Genomic DNA, 15,223 nt, shown 5'->3' with positions numbered 1-15,223 from the left:
ACTTACCTCAATACAGCTTTTTCTCATGGGTGTGTACACACAAACACATACACATGTGTGCATAGGGGAGGAGCAACTGAGCATGACTGTTACTCAAACAGGTGTTTGGGTCATAATATATACACTTCATATTCAAACTGAGCCCTCTGTCAGTGATGACTCTTTGTATGCACCTTCGTATTCAAAGAATTAAAAGCTTATTAAAATTAATTCTGTTACATACACTACATGAAGTTAAATTACTAAATTGCTATATGGATAGACAGACATAGTGTCTATATACGTGTATGGGTGCACACGTGTGTGTGTGTGTGAGCGCTTGCATGTGCATCTGTATGGTGTAACAAATATACTTTGTGCATGATGCGTAATGGCTATTAAACACAGACCTTTATAGCAGTAAAACATGCAATTATAGATACATGAATATAAACCTAGTTTATTAAAGTCTGTTAAGTATGCTGTATGACCATATATTTGTATTATTTAGAAATACATATTTATCCTAAAAACAATAAAAGCTTTTAAAATATATATTATAAAGCCATATTCAATTAGTAAATTCTGATGGTGCAAGGTGTGGTGTGTATTATAGCAAATATAGTGTATGTATAAGAAAACAGTCATAGTAATAAAGTAAATGCTGATAAATACATACTATGAAAGTGCAATTACCCAATTTAAACCAATACTCTCGACAGCTACATGGAGAGCTCAGTGTGCACCTGTGTGTCTGTGAGTTGGAACAAATACACTTGTGTCTCACTAAAGCCAGTCTTCATAGTAATAAAATCTACTATATTTATTGGTAAATATAAAGCTAACTTTTAACAATAAATGCTGCTAAATATGGTTTATGAAAATAGAACTTTATATGCTTTTCAATAGGCACATTTTATTATTTTTAATGTTGGTGCTTAAGTATGCTAAAATATATCATTTTTATATATTATATAGATGCAACTAATGAGCAGGTGCATGCACACAGGGGGGCTGAGCAAGAGAGGGACTATGTTATTTAAATGTTTTTTGTGCATAAAGATACTAGCCATTAAAACTTGGCCCTTTATATATATATTACATATATATATAAAAAACAGAGGTATGTGTCTATCACTTGTGTATATATCTATGTATATGTAGATATATACGTTTTATATATATGTTATATATGTATATGTATATATATTTTTTTATATATATGTTACAGGTTGGGCAAAAAGGAAATTCAGTGCAGCCCTGTGGAGAAGGACTTGGGGGTGTTGGTCAATGAGAAAATGAACATGAGCCAGCTGCAGTGTGCGCTTACAGCCCAGAAAGCAACTGTATCCTGGGCTGCATCAAGAGGAGCGTGACCAGCAGGTCAAAGGAGGTGATTCTGCCCCTCTACTCTGCTCTTCTGAGACCCCACTTGGAGCATTGTGTGCAGTTCTGGTGTCCTCAACATGAAAAGAACACGGAACTGTTGGAACAAGTCCAGAGGAGGCCACGAGGATGATCAGGGGACTGGAGCACCTCCTGTATGAAGACAGGCTGAGAAAGTTGGGGCTGTTCAGCCTGGAGAAGGCTGAACGGAGACCTCAGAGCAGCCTTCCAGTATCTGAAGGGGGCCTACAGGGATGCTGGGGAGAGACTCTTCATTAGGGACTGTAGTGACAGGACAAGGGGTAACGGGTTGAAACTTAAACAGCAGAGGTTTAGACTGGATCTAAGGAAGAAATTCTTTACTGTTAGGGTGGTGAGGTACTGGAATGGGTTGCCCAGGGAGGTTGTGAATGCTCCATCCCTGGCAGTGTTCAAGGCCAGGTTGGATAAAGCCTGGGGTGATATGGTTTAGTGTGAGGTGTCCCTGGCCATGGCAGGGGGATTGGAACTGGATGATCTTGAGGTCCTTTTTGACCCTAACCTATGATTCTATATATATACATACATATGCCTATCAGTTATCTATATATGTTCATATATACACATACATATATGTATCTATCACGTATATCTATATATATGTGCATATATATGTGCATATACATACATACATATGTGTCTATCATGTATGTCTATATATATGTGCATATACATACATACATATATGTGTTTATCACATATATATGTTTATATATGTATATATATACACACATATATATGTGTCTATCATGCTCTGTATCTATGCAGGTGGACGGACAGCGAGAAGAGCACACACACGTGCACAGGTACATGTGTGTATAGATGTGCGTGGTTTTTGTATGTGTCTACACACACGCCTCTGTATATATGTGTGTGCATGTACCTGTGTGTTAACAACTACATATTGAACAAAACACATAATAAATACATATATATTAAACCCAGCCTTTGTATCAGTGCCCTCTGTAACTACAGATGTGTACAGATGCATGTATAAAATTACCCATACACCTGTTTAATGACTTACAATTAATAAAGAGTGGCAGTTACACATTTTTTTCTCTCACTCACTATCTGTATTATATATAAACTCTGTACCTAAAAGCATGTAGTATATATTATCTATGTGGGCTATACAACATATTAAATATAATGGAGATGAAAATTAACGCATTATTTTGAATGCTAGAATAAAAAAATACTCATTAAGCAGCATTTTAATGAATGTATTACTGGCTGTGCGCTGTGCAGTAATACATGATCACATCCCATGATACATGAAGTGTCTAGTGTCTATCTATGTAAATGGTGTAATATAGCCTACAGTGTATCAGTTTAATAGTTATATAGTGTGATATAAGTACAACATTTTAGCACTAAATATACCACAATTAGCAATCTGTTCTCTAATCCAAGTGCACGGTTGCAGTGGTACTGGATGATGAGCCTCCATCATCAGCAGGGCTGGGTTTGGGGAACACTGCACCACATTACCTGGGGTCCAGCCCCCACAATGTGACACAGCCAGGACTGGAGGGCACAGGCATTCCCAGACCATCATTTTGGGGGAGAAAGGTTCAAAGTCAGCCTCCCAAAGCCCCGGGGGAAGCGCTGACAGAGCAGAGCACACACTGAGAGACCAAAGCACACGGTGAGAGAAGAAAAAGTTCAAAGTTTATTAAACATTAAGAATAACAGACAAAAAATAAAATAAAAACAAAGAGGATTTGGGCTGAGCAGCGCAGGCTGCATCCAGCTCATGTCACACAGCTCCGCTGAGCTCGCTGCTAAACCTGGATTGGAACAGATGCTGCCTTGTGGTGTTGCCAGAAATACGATGGTTGATCACTTGTGAGTTTTAATACATTTCGTTTTTCTCTTCACATAGAAAAAGAAGTCGAAGAACTCAAACTGAACTGCACATCTCTAGTGTGTCACATGCACAAACAGCTGTAAAGCATCAATGGGGGCATTACAAACCCACAGAGGCAAGAGAGTCAAATGCCGGGGTCCCTTGGCTCTGCTGAACCCACCTCATGTGCAGTTACAGAGCACAGCCAAGTACGGAGCCTCTGGCACCAGCCTTCCATTGGGAATTTCTTGCTTTTATGGATTCAAGTCCGAATGTTGTTCCCATGGTGCGAGGGTCAGTGCCTTGAGCACCATGTGAAAATGAAAAGGAATAATAACCCCCAGCCTCGTCTGCCATGGGCTTTCCCATAGAGAGCCCCATGGCGCTCACAAACACATCCCCAACGCCATTTGATTCTAGAGGGCATTCCTTTGTAAAAAGAAATCAATCACTTCTAAGTTCCAGCAAAAAAACAACAAAAAAGCAGCATTTTATCAATGCTTCTTTAGGGTTTAATACAAGTCAGTGAATTATTCAGACAAGCTAGTCATTAATCTGCAAATATATATATTTCTATTTTCATAAAATTACAATTTCATTTACCTACAAGCTCCTTCATGAGCAACAAAGCCACCAGAGGTGTGATGAGCCCAGCTGAGCTGTCCTTAGGAGCTGGAAATGAGCTGAACTGGCCTGGATTTACTTTGTACCAGTTACAGAGCCAATTCTGAATTTCAGCCCCCATCTTTTGCCTTGGCTTTTCCTCTCTTGTTTTAAGGGTGAACACTTTGGAGGCATTTAGCCCATCCTGCTCCCCCTCAGCCCGTTTCCAGCCCCAGCCACACATGCAGCCTCCTGTCCACCCGCACAGCAGGATGGAGCCGGGAGGCATGGCAGCAGCTTTGGGACCGCTGGACGAGGTAGCTGCTGGAAACCTCTGTGCTCCTCTGTGGCTGTGACTTAATAAATCAGTGCTCTCCATCCCATGAAAACTATCGTCATCTCCCACCCCTTCCCTGCCCAAAGGAAACACAAGAATCGGCTGTAACTGTTTTTCTAAGCTGCCTTTTACACGTTAAAGGAAGTTCTGTGCTCACACCACAGCCCACCGATGGCTCGGGCTCGGTACAGCTGATCTCATATGCACCATCGGCTGTTCTAGCGTCACCCCAACAACCATCGCTGTGAGGGTGACTCTAAGCTGTTGCCACTTGCTGTGCTGCTGCTGAAAGTGTACCCACAGCAGCAGTCGCTGAGCCCTGCCATGGTCACGCTGCTTCTAAGAAGAGACATGAAGTTTATCTCATAGAGGCTGTAGCAGACACTGGGTTGTGCCCAACACCACCAGTCTCATTTCTCTACCCCTGCATCCAGTGGCTTATAGAAAATAACTTACTGCACTTTAAACTCTGCTGCAGCACACGGAAACTCAATGTTCCATAGGCAAGTCCTGCACGTTAAGGGCTGCTGACAACTCGGGTACGTTTGAGGAAAAATACTGGAGAGATGCCATTCCTGCGAGGGTATTTTTAATGCTGAACAAAATGGGGAGTCCTTTGTATCAACCTCCTGAAGCATGAACAATGATTTAATGGAATGAACAACCTCTTTATTTGAAAATAAGGTCAAAACACTGCGAGAACTGTGAGCAAGACGTAGCACCATGTTTTCCTCACCTGTTAATAACCAGATGCAGCACATACAACTGTATACCCCAAACAGAGCTAGCTGTAAGAAACATTTCAGCTGGAAACAGATTCTAGCAGCAGCAGCAGATTAGAAACGACTGAGATTTCTTGTCTTATACATTATTTTTCTGCCTTTACAAAACATTGTCCTGTCCCATCAACAGTTGACTAAAATCCAGGTTGTGCTTTGTCCCTATTAAACCGTTCCTTTATGTGTTTTGGATGGGAAATAGTAAAGAAGTCTCTCTTCTCCAGTAATATGGAACATCCTGGAAAGCCGTATTACTGCCATCAAAATTTAATGTAAAGCACAGACCATGCCGGTGTGCCAGTGGTAGGCTTAAAATATTAAAGAATTAGTTAAGAAAAGAAAACCAACCAACAAACCCCATAGCATTTCCTTTCTGTACAATATGGAGAATATATATCTATCTTTGCTATATAGTTTTAAACATGGAATAGCTTTTTCTTCCTTTTTGCTATATATATGTCTGTCTTTCAAAATACATTGTCAGTATTTGTACTTGAAAAATACTGTACAAAACGAACATACTATAATTATTCTGTATAAACTTTATACATTTTATAATCTCTATCCTTTTGGTCTATAGTAAACACTTCGATTGATTGGATTAACCACAGTATATGACAACACCATCCCCTTCTGAAATACACCAGTGTCTCTTACATTCATTTTTCAGAAGTCCACTTTATATTAGAACAAACATGTTCAGAAGCAAATAGAGTTTAAAACAATAAAGTTCAGAACCATCAGTTCATGTCACACTCAGAACAACAATCACTAGGAAAAATGGCCTTTGCAAACCAGTGACTTCTTCTAACTGAATAAAAGTGATCCTTAAAACAGCAAGAGATAATCCACAGAAAATATATTACAAAACATGGGAAAAAAACAAATTAATCAGAGTATTTAGTTAATTTTCAGTCACAAAATGGAACTTGAAGAGATGCAAAACTAACTGAGAACAGAAAAGCCCCTCTGATTTCAACATCGGCTCTGGGTTGATACTACCGATTTTGTTCTCATTTCAACTCGTTATCCTGCTTCTCACACATGCGCTCCCTAGAGCAGGGACACAATTAGCATGCTCATGTGAAGGTGGCTTTTACCTTTAGCTTTTTGTTAAAGACATTAAAAACTCCTGTTGGGGAGGGAAACCATCCTACATCCACTGGGAACACCCGGGCAGCATGCGCGCTAGCGTACAACAGGATTATTGCTTCAGGTACAGACAGTGCAAATACACACTCTGTGGTCCATCGACAGGACTCCTACCTACCTGGGGTCTGTGGAAAGAAAAGGAACCTTAATAGCTACAGAGAAGCCATTATGGGCTCTATAATGAGTACAGCTAACTCAGTCTAACAGCACTTTAAATCTGAAGACAATTACCACCAAAACTTAAAATACAACAAAAGCAATCTATAAATTAATATTTCTGCAGTGTAGTACTAAATTATGTGTGCACTTTATTAGCATGTTAACGTTTCTGATCAGACAGACTCAAACACGAGCTCGTTACTCGCCAAAAAACTGAGATCTACTTTTTTTTTTACTTTTTTTACTTTTTTTTCCTTTTTTTTCCTCTTTTTTCTTTTTATAATTTATATTGGGATCTCTCCGAGTCCCTCGGGATGGAGCTGGTTACAATAACATAAAACCCCTACTCTGAAGCAGCACTGAAAGAAAACCCAACGTATGTAATAAAAAGCTTACTATGGCGGTCCTCAACAGTCCAGGTAAAAATGTGGCACCCTTTGAAGAGGGCTTCATACAAATGGGAAGTGCTGAGATGCACACACACACCCACATGCACACACACGCACACACACACACGGGTACAGACGTGGGAACACACGTACGCAGGTACACACATACGCGAACGAAAGAAGTAACGTTTAAGTCAGTTTTGTTTCTGCTTCTGGTAAAGTGCTGAAGACAGAAAGGTTGGTTTGGGTGTGGTGCTATCAAACAGGAAACACATCGTCCATCTAGTCAAATGCCAACCCGCAATGAAACAAGAAAGACCCCCCCCCCTTGGCCCCCTTTCAATTTACAGGGGCCCGTGTCGAGCTTCATACTTGGCAAGGACGTTCTTGCACTTGCCCAGCTCTTTCCGTAGGTCGGCCACCTCCTGGCGCAGAGCTGAGTTCTCCTTCTCCAGGAAGGAGGCGCGGATGGCGATCTGGTTCTCCTTGAGGCGGCGCGCGTCCCGCGATCGCTTCGCGGCCATGTTGTTCTTTCTGCGCCTTGCCCAGTATTTGTCATCCTGCTCATGAAGCACAGAGAGAGGCAAAGGGGGTATTAGGATTCAGTAAACCCAGCAGCCACCAGGATGTGCTCTCAGCCACAGCCTCGGCTCCGGGATGGCCTCACTTATCCTGCTCGCCCGGCTCGGATGCAGGGGACAACGGTTAGAGATGTACATGGCATAACCCATCCCGGGAGCACAGATGCTCATGCCTCATTCTGTCAAAATGCTTACACCAACCCCCCCATCCTCCTGACTGAATTCCTCCAAGGGAAAAGGAAGAGATATTCCAGCAGCACAATGCATCTCGGCTGACCTAGTTAGCGCATCCACCTTTGCGTGCCATGACTCACTGCCTACCGTTGCTGGAGCAGTGCTAATTACCTCTTGTATGTCCCTGCTCATCTCTGCCAGCCAACACCTGGTTCACTCTGTTCACTGGTATCATCCATTTCATCTTCTGTGCAGCTCTTTTTACTGTTCAAAGCTCTTTCTCTGCAAAGCCCTAGAGCATTCCTGTTTCCACCCTAGTCACGGGGAGGGGAGTCCTTGGCATTACAATGACGGCTGCTTTGGTACCATCCGCAAAGAACACAATCAGCTTTGAGCATGGAGAAATAAACTTTTGCCAGGAATAAGTCCATTAACACTGAAGTTTCATAAGCTAACACATTCCCAAAGTTTCATCCCTGAAGGCTTGCCTCTAGGAGATCACCTGACTGCAGTGGAGCATCAAAGGCTCTAGGCAACTACTGCATTTGACCGGATTTTCCACACTCTTCCAAGGAAGCAGCCTTCAGTGAAATGGCAGCTTCAGTGCTGCTTTGGAACTGAATTGAGTTCTAGAGATTTGGAACAACTCACTAAATACAGAATCTCCCATGAGAAGTGAATTCAGTCCCCTGCAGAGTAAGGGGACACATCACAAAGTGATGCAGCCATTCATGCCTCAAACTGCCTGGTCAGTAGAGCTCACACTTCTCCTCCCAGAGTTATCCCTTCATTTTCACAAGCTTCCATGTGCCTGTGTGGCTCTTGTCTCACCACACATGGAAGCACAGCACCATGTCCATGGCAAGGCACAGGAGCCAGGTCCTACATTGCACTGAACACATCCCATCACTCCTGTGTCTTTCGGCATAAACCAGGCCAAGCCTAATACTGCTGCTCTGCATCTTCTCCAGCTGCTTACGTAAAGCAAAGCAAGAGCAACACAACTGCTAGAAGTCCCCTAGAAGTTCTCTGTATCAGTTTAGCTTAACAAGGTGTGCAGCAATGGTGGAGCCAGCCTATCTCTAAATTGCTCTTCACCTGTACTTAGATAGGACCCCCAAAAATCCTCTTAAAAACAGCATGCAGCAAAAAGCTATGACCCAAATCTTACTTATAATTTCCCATCTCATTCCACTCCATAAAAATCAGCTTTAAGCAATTTATTAGTGTGCCACCTAGGCTTCATCCCTCTTTATTTTAACAAATTGCTATGGCAAATCCCTTAATCCAGGCCTGAAAGAGGTAAGGCTGGCATTTCAAAATCACATGCAACCCAGAGACGATTGACTGATCTAATCTGCTTACCCTCCCCCAGAACTCAGCAGCCGCTCCACATGCCAGGGCAGAAGCAGCACTTGGGTCAAGCACTCTGAAATGAGTCAAGGGCAACGGATGGGATTATCTCAGGGAAATGCAAGACCCTGAACTTGTAGCTCAGTTTTAGGCTAAAAACTTCTGTGTGCCACTGCAGCATGCAAGACACTGGCACTTTCCACCTCTGGCATGGGGTAGTCCAACAGCATCTTTGGTTAAGTTTTGCTTTGATGAGTAAGGATACTTAGGAGATACCACAAGATGATAAATGGCATTTACCATTACCAGCAAACCCCTGTCTCCTTAGAGCCATTTCTGTACCACACACCTCTCTTTGCCTCTTTATTCTCTGCAGTAAAATTTGCCTAGGTAAGTAATTGGCATGGTGCAGACAGACCTGTGTAAAGGAAAGCTGAAGATACCACAGACAAAGTGACAGCCACAAACCACCTGAACACTACTGGCATCGTGATTTCTGTGCTTTTAACTTGCACAACAGTATCCTTGGGGATAAAAATAGCAAACAGCATCAGCTTCTTTCCCTAATGCTATCAATCTGGTCGAGCACGTGGCATCCCAGTCTCCTCACACGCGCAGCCAGGGATTCCCACCAACTCCAACAGGCTTCAGTTGGGGGGCAGTGGCATCCAGCACTGAGTACCTCTGACAGACAAGATCCTCTTGGAAAGCGTGTGCTGGGGATAGAATTTTGCAAATATCAGCAATTTTCCCAGTTGTTGGATAAGCTGAATCTGCTGATCGATTTGTTCTGCTCTCCTCGTGCTCTCTGCTCTTCATACCTTGGAAGCAGTGAGAGGCATAGACAACGGTGCTCTTTCTTTTAAAATACTGTAGTATTATTCTTACAAATATTGTATTAAAATATACAGATCAGCAAAAGAGTTTTGATCTGTTTTCCTACAACCAAATTAGTTTCTTTCACCTAGGCTTCTGGTATATTGTTCCCACTCATTACTGGGATACAACACTATTGGTACAGAGCTAAAGCACCTCCCAGACAAGACACAATATACTTCATCCTGTTACTGTCAGGGACCTCCATGAACCCTGAAAGACACAGATTCTTCCTTGCAGAATTCACCATTTACACTGATGAGACACACTGAGGCTGGAGGAAAAGGAAACATGGTCAGGCTGTTTCATTAGTGGGAAAACGTAAGCTTGTCCAACGTAAGCGGGACAAAGTAAGCTTGTCCAAGGTCACGCAGGAAGTTTCTGGCATACAAAGGATATGAATATTGATCTCATGAATTTCTACTGTTGCATAACTAATAAGGGACATCCTCCCCTCAGCCTTATTCAGAACCGCTGGCAGTTTCATTCTACAACACAGTTTGGCAGATCTACCTTACAGGAGAAACCAGACTGATACCCCAAACCTGTACCTCAGAGAGGAACTGTTACAGAGTACAACCAACCTCGGCACCAGTTCCAATTTACCTTCAGGTCATCTGGAATGAAGACTTTACGAGCTTTCTTAATCATCGGCTGTGGTTTCAGCTCCTCTTCAGAGAACTTGCGCTTACGAGGGTCAAACATCTCCTGGCCAGGAATACTGGAAAGAGCAAGATCTGCAGGATCAGGTTCGTAGCCAACAGGAACTTGGATAGTCTCAGGATCAATGGGACTTGGTGTGTTTCGGTTTGCTGGCAAGATCTGACCTATAGAAAGAAAGGATAAAGCCAGATATGTTAGCAGAAAATAGGTAAATAACATCACCGGACATGGATTTTAGAAGATCTCACAATACTTTACACAGATTAATTCTTCAAGCTTTCCTGTGGATTTGGTATCTACTCTTGCTAAATATCAGACTGCCCATTCTGCATATTCAGATTCAGACATGCTCATGCCGTTATGTTCAGAATTGGTTCCCATTTCCGGCTGCTAATCATCCTGGATGCCCACATAAGATCAGTGAATCCAACACTGATTGCACTAGACACTGCTTCAGCTCATGCCTCTTCACTAAGATCACATCCTCGGGAACAAATCCTAAGTACTGCCACTTAGCTCCGATTTATTCACCACACGGTAATGCCTCCCAGTTTTCTCATACACAGATTTATTCATAGATACCTTTGGGGGTACATTCAGTTTACAATGATGTACAGTACTTGCAACAGGACAATACCTCATGAAAATGTACTGTCAAGCTGTGCTGAAGCACTCCTCTAAGGAGATTTGAAATCCTACCTGTGATATTCTAAATGACAATGAAGAAAACTTGAACATGAAAGGCCACAATGACTTCTTAAAGATGCTCTGCCACAATGAATACTGATTCATGCCATACTGCTCTTTTATGGTGTATAAAATCTAATAAAAAGGAGCCTATCCCCAGAAAAGAATGATATCCCCCTCTCAGTTTTCCTTTTCTAAACCTACATATTGCCTTCAGGATCCTCCAGCACCAATTCAGGCACCATTCCCACTAAAAACCCAATTTAAAATCCCAGCCAAGTGTTCCCAAAATAGGACCCTGAAGGCAGCTGCCTAAACAGGACTATCCCTGGGGGCAGAATCTTCAGAAGTTCTCACATGCCTCAGAAGCACAAGCCCCACAGGCTTCAGAGGGCTGACCTGTGACTGAAGCCCATTATTCTTTATCATTTTGGCTATTAGCTAATTCACTTTGCCTTTAGGATACAGGGGCTGTCAGAACAAGGACACAAACATCCTGTGACTGTGTAATATTTCCTTATTTGAGCCCATACCTGTGCTATTTAGGGTGTAAAATGCTCAACGTTGCTAATTCCGAGCCAAGGCCAGCGTTAACAATGCATGATTTAAATCTAGGTGATCGCAGCACTGCACAGAAAATGCACTGCGCAAAACAGGGCTTGCTAAGGGACAGCTCAGCCTTTGTAACTCCTGCTCTAAGGCAGCGCTGATAACATCAGCTGCCAGGAAAGGCTAGCGAGGGCCTGGGAGGAGAGGAAAGGAGGATCAGAGTCATTAATGCACCTCCATGGCTGTAGCAAAGGGGTTTCACTAGCGGGCGCTCCGTGTTTAAATCACCGCAGCAGAGCCGGGGGAAGCCCTGGCCAGGAGCTGCCCTAACGCCGGCCCGACCGGCTCGGAGCACCGCGGCACGGCCGCAGCCCTGCTCCAAAGGGATGGCTGATCCCATTGCGGATACACGGGCTGGCAGAAACAGGCTTATTTAAAGGCTTAAACGCAGGAAAGCTTCCTTTGATGTGAGTATGCTGGTACCAGAACAGCCTGATGTATTTTTTTATGCAAAGGTATAGACACATACACCACAAACCTTGCAAGTTCTGTCAAAGATGTAAGACAAAAGCAAGACATTGGCTCTAAATACTTCTGTATTATTTCTGGTGAGCATACAGGGTGTTTCTAAAAGTCAAGTGGATTGTGAAATCTGTCTCAGCTTTCTAATTGCCCTAAACAATAGAACCTGTATTTAAATATTGCCGAAGCTCTAGGTACACAGTATCAGTTTACATATTGTCATTAATCTATAATGTGCTGTTATTACACAACCACATGAGCTTTGTAATCATTGGCCTCAAGAAATTTTACAGTATCTGTCTGAAAACAGGCAAAAATGCTCTTTTTAATCATGGGAAATCAAGGGTTTGCCCCAATGCAGTAACAAAGTAAAAGGAAGAGGGACACATCTCCCAAGGTGATCTAGGAGAAGAACCTATAGCAATCAACATCCTGTCTCATTCCCTGTGTGCACACATTTCACTTCCCTGGGTCTTAGAAGCTCTCACTACTAAAGACCTGATTGCTTCAGCAAACATAAGACATCCCAGGTGCCGGTGTGAAGCTCAGTCAAGGTGAATGCTATTCACCACTGCAAAGCCTGAACACATCATGCACGCAGCTAAACGTTATCACCTGGAGCCCAAAAGATACTGCCCTGTCAGGCATCCCTCACTTTCAGGGTACCCTCGCCTCCATCAGCCAATGCAGGCTGACTGCGTCCTGTCACACTCCTGCAGATGAGCAGGAGCTCCACTGAGAGCAGTTACTCAGGGTGTCTAAAACCCCAGGCAGAAAAACCAGAATTGCCTTGTCCAGTGTTCTACATGAGGCAACTCCTGGCACTTGCTATCCTTTTATTTATTCTACCAAGTTTTGCCAATAACACACGCCAGGAACCTGTCTTCATTAGTTTACTGGCTAATGGCCATTACATCTATGTGGTGCTGGAACTCGCTGTAACCCAAGACAGCGTGGGCTGCGCTGGATTTGGCACCGCTGTTACTGCAGGAGAACAGGACATGGCCTCATGTTACATTGCTCCCCAAGCTCCTTTCCCTCTGTGTGCATGGCACTTCAGCCGTGCATCCTTCTGCCAAATTTGTTCTGGGTGTTATTTTTATGCACTAAATTCCTTGCAATCAGAGGTAGGTCAAATAAGCACAAGCAATCTGAACGTCATGTGCCCAGCAGCCGACTAATCCTCACATCAGCAAGCTCCACAGCTGTCACAACATCCAGAGACAGAGCTGGTCAGAGGCTGCGACACGCAAGGAATCAGCCAAGGAGGAAGCCCCCAGCACCAGGCACCAAGGCCAGTGAAGGTAAAGCACCTCACTGCTCAGCATGGGGAGCCAGATGCCTTTCCTCCCAGTCTCTGTATTATTTAACCACTCTGCCAAATCTTCACAGTGAAGTGGCTGGACTGTTTCATGTGCTGAGCTTTGTTCTCAATGGGGGCTGAGGATTGCCAAGTGTTTTGGAAAGAACTTAGCCCCTCTATTTCAGTTGCTGAAGTGAGAGCTTTTGAGCATGAAGCTCTTCTGGAAATCCAGCTGCAGGACTCCACGGTGGTGGTGGTGGATGCAAGCTGGGAACAATGGTTAATGGAAACTTCTCCTCATACCACCCTAGTGATGCGTCTCAACCGTGGCCTGGAGACACCACAACTATGTCAACACTGGCCTTTTGTCTGGAGACCTTCCCGCTTCTAGAGCTCCACTCAAGCAACACTGAGTGTGCCAGAACAGACACAGCTCCCGGTGTCTCCTGGCAAAGGGATCACCAGGTTTTGGCAGCCCCAGTTGCTATGGCTGCCCCCACATCTTCCCTTGCTCACACTCTTGGTGTTGCTCTGGCAGATACTAGCAATAGCAGAAAATTTTCCAGAGAGAAGGACTTGAAAGCAGGTTGGCTGTTCCAGCCCTTCCAGTCCTCCTCCCAGCAGAGATGCCAGCGAGGAAACCCAACGTAATGGCAATGTTTTCACTGTGCTTCCTTGTTCAAAGAGAAATGAACTGAGGCCATTCACTCGTGTTATCTAGGTCAGCGAACGGCTGCTGAAAGAAAAAGAACAGCAGCTTTTAATTGCTTGCAATAATTAAAATTCACCATTCAAAAATACAATCGCGTTCTTACACACCGACAAAACCAAAACGCTGACCTGGTGTCGTGGGGAGCTCAGTCACTGTATCCTGACTCCTCATTTCCCCCTTTGGAAACATCCCACCTTCCAGCTGTGCCCAGGAGAGTTAAGACGGAAATAACCTCTTCAACTGCAACCGCTGCTTGACAGACTTATCTGTACTGCAAGAGATCCCTGCTAAATTATGTGGAACTCAATTTTGCATGAGTCAACTCCCATGAAAATGAGCCTCATTTTCACAAGATCTCCCTTCTCACACAGCCCTTCCACACTTTTCATCAGCTCAGCAGCTGGCTGGAGAACAGCAACGGGAAAGAGAAAAGGAGTGGAAATGTTCTAATCAAAATATTTTCCCCTATTTTTTACGCATGCATTGGAGGGAAAGAAAAGAGGAGCTTCTTATTCAATTTATTAGCAGCCCAGGGATAAAATATGTGTTTGCTAATCATTTTTCTTTATATAAACTAAAGGCACTTTGGGAATGTCAGTCAGACTCTACAGCGCGGCGGTTAAATTGACAGCTAATCCTCACCCAGAGCTGCTCCAGAGAACACCACGGCTCTGCCGATATGTTTTCCAAACTGTCTATCTGCTTGGTGCCTGGCCAGCTATTTGGAATAGTTCTCTTACTCCAAATCACAGCCTGTCCCAGACTAATCTGTCATCTGCTTCTGTGTTAACTCCTTCAGCCTCTAGAAGGCACCTCACTGCAGAACACAGGGCAAAAATCTCCACCTGCAGTAAAGCAGAAGGAGTATTCTGGAAGTCAAGATTTACCTAAGGACAGTATCTTTCAGGTTATAATTCCCCACTTACAATATTATAAGCAATGTTTTATCTTCCTTTCCAATTTCCCTACTATTAGGATTTTAGTGTCTCACAGAAACCAGAACATTTACACAGATAGTAAGACCATAATCCATACAGGCACTAAAGGGAATGACAAGCTGCACCGCATTGACCTTCCAGCCCTCCCACTGGAAGAACAAACCAAACCACTCTGCCTGGGGGTGCAGAA

The 15,223-nt window shown here is 43.6% G+C and overlaps 1 protein-coding gene across 1 annotated transcript in view; it reads right to left on the bottom strand.

Moving 5' to 3' along the window:
• Positions 1 to 4,636: 4,636 nt before the first annotated feature.
• HLF (HLF transcription factor, PAR bZIP family member) overlaps positions 4,637 to 15,223 on the bottom strand; it is a 32,499-nt gene continuing 21,912 nt past the window's right edge. Inside the window, exons 3-4 of the mRNA XM_034067680.1 lie at positions 10,266 to 10,486; positions 4,637 to 7,235 (exon numbers count right to left, since the gene is read on the bottom strand). Coding sequence (XP_033923571.1) covers positions 7,020 to 7,235; positions 10,266 to 10,486 — 437 coding nt within the window. The 3' untranslated portion in view covers positions 4,637 to 7,019. The remainder of the gene's footprint in view (positions 7,236 to 10,265; positions 10,487 to 15,223) is intronic.

Source organism: Melopsittacus undulatus, chromosome 11 (assembly GCF_012275295.1).
Source record: "Melopsittacus undulatus isolate bMelUnd1 chromosome 11, bMelUnd1.mat.Z, whole genome shotgun sequence".
Taxonomy (NCBI): Eukaryota; Metazoa; Chordata; class Aves; order Psittaciformes; family Psittaculidae; genus Melopsittacus; species Melopsittacus undulatus.
This window is presented reverse-complemented; position numbering and strand designations above follow the sequence as displayed.